Source organism: Cololabis saira, chromosome 16, assembly GCF_033807715.1.
Source record: "Cololabis saira isolate AMF1-May2022 chromosome 16, fColSai1.1, whole genome shotgun sequence".
NCBI lineage: Eukaryota > Metazoa > Chordata > Actinopteri > Beloniformes > Belonidae > Cololabis > Cololabis saira.
In genome coordinates, this window is record NC_084602.1 from 18,349,423 (window position 1) to 18,355,929 (window position 6,507).

Consider the following 6,507-nt stretch of genomic DNA (forward strand, 5'->3'; position numbering starts at 1 on the left):
AGCTTCCCTGGACCGGCCGGACCGGGTCGTACCTTCCCGCTCAGGTCGTGTTTGCCCCGGGCGGCGCCGCCGCGTCTCAGCTTGATGGACGGAGACCGCAGCAGGTTCTTGATGCGGCTCCGGATCGTGTCGCCTCCGTCCGCCGACATGGTGCCGCCGGGCCGAGCCGAGCCCACTCAGAACCCAACCAGAACCCAACCAGAACCTGGACCTCCGTTCAGGCAGGGACCTGCGCCGCCGTCATCACGTCTGTGCGGAGCGGAACACGCAGCGGGGCTGGACGCGGGTCCGGGTCCGGGCTGAGCCTCATGTTCCGTCCGGGGGGGCAGCAGGGTTGAGACGGTCGTCTCGTCCACGGACCGGACCGGACCGGACCGAGACAGACTCCAGCAGAACCGCGTCAAGACAGCCTGCGGTACCGGAAACGGTCACTTTCGGTCACGCTTTTCACAATAAAGGCTGCATCCACGTTTGCGTTAACACAACGTCAAGGGGAGAATACATCAGCTATGGCATTAGAGAAAAGTGTTGCTGCACATCAATGTGGGAGGTGACAGGGAATCATTTCCAAACTATCTGCAGCGAGAACGATTAGTCACAAGTGGAAAGATTCGAGACAGTTGTGAGTGTGTCAGGGAGAAGACATCCCCAGGGGATTTATTCCCTAAATCCTCAAGGGATTCTTCTCATCCCTACAGCCCAGATCCCCGGTGAGGTCAGGTGATTTGTGGAGGCTGTTTTGAAGCCTGTCTTTGAGGCTCTGGGAGATTCCATCCTGACAGGAGCCAACTCTGCTCAATTTAAAGGGGACCTATTATGAAAAACAGGTTTTCTCTTGCTTTAACATATATAAAGTGGTCTCCCCTCAGCCTGCCAACTCAGAGAAGGAGGAAAGCAACTAGGGCTGTTCGATTTTGCCAAAAAATAAAATCTCGATTTTTTTCTCTCAAAATCCGATTTTCGATTACGATTATTTTGTGAATTGACAAAAGGCAAAGAAATTATTTCAAATATGCTGTTTTTTTATTGAACATTTGCCCCATTGGGCTTTAAGTACAAACTTTGCTCTTATTAAACCAAAAATGAATGAATAAAGTGCAAAACTCTGTAAAATAAGTTGAAAAAAAGTTTTAAAAAATATAATAAAATATAAAGTTTTATCTCTGGAAAAAAAAAATCAGCACTTGCAAACATACAGTAAGTTATATTTCCAATTAAATAAAACAAGACATTTTCTAATTAAACTAAACTGGGTCTTTGCATGCTAAATAATAATGCAACCCATGAAGGAGGTAGAGGTGTGGAATGTCAGTCTTTACATTTGCTATTCACATTTGCAAGTTTTTTGCAAGGAACACAAGCCGGTCTACCGCATCTGGCTTGAGGGATGCCCGGTGGCATGTTACAATGCCCCCTCCTACACTAAAGAGCCTCTCCGATGGGGCACTTGTCGCAGGTATTGAGATCAATCATTAATATGTGTGCAGACAAGGTTAAAAAAAATAAATAAATAAAAAATAAAAAGTGAAAAATCGATTTTACGAGTTTCACGTTTTAACATTGTTCTAATTACATAATCGCGATTACGATTTAAAATCGATTAATCGAACAGCCCTAAAAGCAACCAAATTCTGCAGTGTCTGTACAGCCCCCCGGATGAGCCATCCAGTGTGATGTGGGTTCTACGAGCCGTTCAGATTTTGCTCCCGTCGTTACGTAACAACGGGTGCGATTTACATCGGTTGGCCTCCGATGCGTGAAACCACGCCCACAACTAACTCCATCGGCCGGAGCTTCCGCCATTTTTTCGTAGCGGTGTATTGCATCATTGAGGCAGCCAATCAGCACAGTGCCTCATTATCATAGCCTCCCCACCCACTCAGAATCCTGCATAGATAATGAGGTTAGAGAATGGGAAGATAAAGACATGACTCAGAGGCTGTATTTCTAATTTATTTAGCAAAAACAATCAAAAGCTTATTTTTAAGACATTCAAGGCCTGTTTAAAATAGGTATTAGATGCCATAATAGGTCCCCTTTAAGTTAATCTACCGGTAATAACTGTCTTGTGATTGGGGCAAACAAGCTGCTGGCTGGTTGGAACACAACCACTTTAGCTCAGGTACCACAAGGGGGGCTATTTTAGATTTTCTGAAAAGACAGTCTAAAGCCAAAATGTTGTAGAGAAATGAAATGATCTGAAATGATCCGAGTCTCTGGACCAGAGGATCCAGCTGCTGCCAGAGGTGGAAGCTGATGATCTAGAGACAGTCCAGTGTCTTCTGGTCAGTCCTGGTTAGTAGCCTTCAACCAGCGGTGAAGATAACTGCTTCAGACACCCAAACCCTTCCAACCCACAACCTCCCAGATAAATCCAGAACCAATCTCAGTGGTCTCTTAGTACAGTTAAGACATATTATCTTGAAAAAAGGATGATGTTCTGTGCAGCCTTTATGATCAGAGATCAATTCATCAGAGATGCTATGTAGATAAACTGATGAGAGGTTTGACACCATAGCATTTCCTATAAAACCCTAATTATTACTAAATAAGTGCAGCCCCCCCTCTCTTGACAAAACAGCCAAAAACAAAAGAGTTCAGGAACAGCTTTTAAACTTCTACTTCTGGAGATGCTGACATCACATCACATTTTTCATCAAACTTCCTCAGATTCTCAAACTGTCCAGTTTTGCTTCTGAACACATGCCGTTGTACAAGAAAACTATGCTACTCCCTTCATTTGTGGTTGTATCACTGGAGCCAAAAATATGACTAATGAATTTTTTTTTAATGAAAACAAAAAATGAATTAACTAATCTATTTATTCATGACTAAGTAAATCACGAATAAGCCACGTTTTTGGTGTAACTAACACAAGTATGAAACAAGTATGGTGCAACATCCAGGAAGGAAAACTGGACTCATTTAATCTGATTTACATGGAAGCAACATTCAACCACGTGTCTGTTTGAGTTTGAATTTGCTGCTATCTGGTGGATAATGTGGAAATGACAACATAAAAATACCAGTTTGGGCATCGTGATAGCTCATCAGTATTTTTGAATATGATAAAGTTTTATAAAACTATATACATTTAAATATTAAATCAATACTAGTTGCAGGGACCTAACAAGCTCTGAAAGCCTTGGTCCTGGTCTGATCTGAAAAGTTATTTATTTGTGATTTAAGTCACTGTTGGTGGCAGCTCACTGGTCACGGCCTTCTATCTGGTTCCAGTTTGACTCTCAGACTGGACCCGTTTTCAGTATCAAGCCACATCCCTGCTCCTGATCACCATATTGTGTTGGTCAGAGGATGTTGTGTTTGCACTCCTTGACAATCCGTTCTGTCATCCTTGGAAACAATTGGATTTGACAGTAAAGATACTGATTGGACCACATGTGCAAAAGTTAGTATGTTCTCTTTAAATTCAGTTTTTTCATGGAAAAATGTAATAAAATTCATCTGATTGTTAGTGGTCTTGTTATTAGACAAATACAACCTTAGGCAAATATCAACATAAAAAACGTTTCACTGAACCATTCATTTAATCAAAATGAAGCAAACTACTCCGTTCTTCTTTCGAACATTGTTTCAGCTCATTGAGGTTTTTGGACGTTCATGAAGGTCCCACGGCATCTCAACCAGGTTCAGATCCGGACCTGGTTAATACCAAGTTTGGCAAAACCTTAAACCCCCATATAAAAGTTTTGTAATCTTGCAACAGGTGTGTGTGTGTGTGTGTGTGTGTGTGTGTGTGTGTGTGTGTGTGTGTGTGTGTGTGTGTGTGTGTGTGTGTGTGTGTGTGTGTGTGTGTGTGTGTGTGTGTGTGTGTGTGTGTGTGTGTGTGTCACAAGCCCCTTGAGACTGTCTACCACATGTTGCTGATTCCTACCGAAAAAAAAAAAGAAAAATACTTTGCCAAAGAGGACTAAGATCAATGATGGCAGGACATGAGAGAACTGGAAAAAGTGTGACGTGAAAGACCTGGAAAGAAAAGACATTTAAGAGACATTTAAATACATTTAAAGGACAACCTGACACTGTATTTACAAACAGAAGAGGACAGAGAGAAGGGGAGGAGCATTCTCTTTACAGTTGTTTCATTCTAGTATGTGACCTGTGTGTGTGCTGTGTGTGTGGAATGTGTCTTTAATGCATGTAGGACTTGAGAATATTGAAGTGTGGGGGAGAGGAGGCATTGATACATGTTAACTACATAGGTGGTGGGCCGGGACATCCACCACCCCCAGCCCACCCCCTGCATGCAACCTGACAGCGATGGCACAAGGGGAGATACAGCCGACACCTCGAGGGCCAGCCACTATCGTATCAACACGTACTCATTTAGCTAAAATTTAGTAATTCAATTTATAGCATACAAGCTGTTTTGTATTTTGTTTTTGTGGCAGTTGTGAGGCTGAACTTCCAACGTTTCCAAAGATGGGATCAGAGACCACTTTGACTTGTTGCTCTATAAAGTTGACTCCTGTGTTTGCATGAGGTGTATTTCATAGAAAGAAAAAGGTTTCTTTGTCCTTTTCTAAGAATGTTCTTACATCAGCAAATACACCAACATGTTCTGCCATGACTATGACCTGCTATTATCTTGATATGTATTTAATATAACATTTAATAAAGGCTATAAAAGTATAAAGAAAGTATCTGAAAATACCTTTTGCTGATGTGCTTCCATCTTTAATGAGCAGGGGGTAGTTAATAAGTGGGTGTTTTTGGACACAACTACATTGACACACTGTAACCCATAATAATGCTGTAAACAACATGCATGCAGCAAATGGTGCTGACCTTGTAATTTCCACCTTTGACAACTGGACTCTTAGTTTTTATTTAATAACACTTCAACTGTCTACATATATCATAGGAAAACCATTATGAGCTATTAAAAAGGCAATCTGCATAATGAACTTAAGCAACATTATAGTTTTATATACTTTTCTAATGTTTATTGAGAATCAAAAATGGATGTCACATGTAGAAAAATTACAATGAGATTTTCAAGATTATATAAAACAAAAATATTGAAAAGCTCCTAACTCCGACACCCCCCCTCCCACCGAGTGGCGCGGGGCCAGATGACAAGCCTCCGGCGCCGAGATGGGGTGACATTATGGACTCGTCCGACCTCCAGCTGCTCACCCAGCTCGAGCAGGACGTGCCTATGGGCGGCGCAGCCGACGTGGACGACGACGCTGCATCCGACCTCCTTGCCGACGATCAGGACAAGGATGATGATGACTCCATCCTCCCTCGGCAGTCCAGGCCTACCAGCGCTCAGAGCGGGTCGGCTCTGACCCTCTCATCCGATGTCAGTTTGTATGACGTCTGCAAGCGGGCTGCGGCTAGACTGGGCCTCGAGGGGCTTTTCAGGGTTAGATGTCCAGGACATGGAGGAGATGGGTCTCTCCGGGCCGCCGCCTGTGGAACCGCCTGTCGCCTCCCATCTCCACCCTGACCGCCATGCCGCCTTGTCGGCATCCGGCCCCTCCCTCCCTGGTAAAATGGATCGGTTCACGGCCTCCATTTATCAGAAGGTCTACAAATCGTCAGCCCAGGCTGTGAGAGCTCTGAACGTTGTCACGGTTCTCTCTGCTTACCATGCAGAGCTGCTGGTGGACATGGGACAACAGCTTGACTCGGGCTCCCCCAACCCGGCTGTGTGGGAGGAGATCTGCATCACCACCGATCGTATCCTCCGCAGCTCCCGGGGTGCTGTGCAGGGGTGAGGCCGCACCATGGGCCTCATTGTGGCGAGCGGTCGTTATGGCTGAATCTGTCCAGCCTGGCTGATAGAGAGAGGCTGGACATCGTGGACGCTGAATACGACCCGTCTAAGGGCCTGTTCGGTCCCGCCATCGACACCATGAAACAGGCGTGCGACCTCAGGAAGAAGGAGGGAGAGGCTTTCAACCTCTGCATCCCTCGCAGACCTGCTCCCCGCCCGCCCCAGCCTCCTCGCCAGAGCTTTGCAGCCAGTGGTCGCCAGCGGTCCCAATCACGGCAGACTTTGGTCCCGCCTGAGGAACGGGCCGCGAACCCCTAGGTGAGAAACCCCCGCCACAAATCGTCGGGCAGGCAGTCCTTTGCCGCGGCCGCGGCTAAAAATCGCCCTCACGACCCTTCGTACGGGAAAAAGAGGCGTGCCACCTGATTCACTTCGCCATTCTTGGGGACTTGGTACCAGCACCTGGAGGTTCCTGTCCTTTTTTCCCCCTAGAGGAAGATGCACTGACCCTCCCTCCACCTGCAAAACGGAGGAGAGCGCCAGCTGCTTAATCTGTCCCCAAAAGTACTGCGTGGCGGCCTTTTCTGTTCCCCCGACCCGCAGCCGCTTATCAGTCCGAGCACATGTTCCCCAGTGCTCACGGTTTCCCCCCCTCCAGCCCTGTTCTGGCCTGGAAGGAGGGGGCTCCTCACTGTTTCAATGTGGCCACCAAGCACCTGTTCACCTCAGTGCTTACTGTTCCCAACATGTTCATATAAATC

General features: G+C 45.9%; 1 protein-coding gene across 5 annotated transcripts in view; it reads right to left on the reverse strand.

The window, feature by feature from the left end:
* Positions 1 to 601, reverse strand: part of mapkbp1 (mitogen-activated protein kinase binding protein 1) — a 50,717-nt gene extending 50,116 nt beyond the window's left edge. For 4 of the 5 annotated variants that reach the window (XM_061742935.1, XM_061742933.1, XM_061742934.1 and 1 more), the window contains exon 1: positions 33 to 601. In XM_061742935.1, the coding sequence (XP_061598919.1) occupies positions 33 to 149 (117 nt within the window). In that variant the 5' untranslated portion in view covers positions 150 to 601. The remainder of the gene's footprint in view (positions 1 to 32) is intronic. The other variant, XM_061742936.1, reaches the window with a different exon arrangement.
* Positions 602 to 6,507: the final 5,906 nt, after the last annotated feature.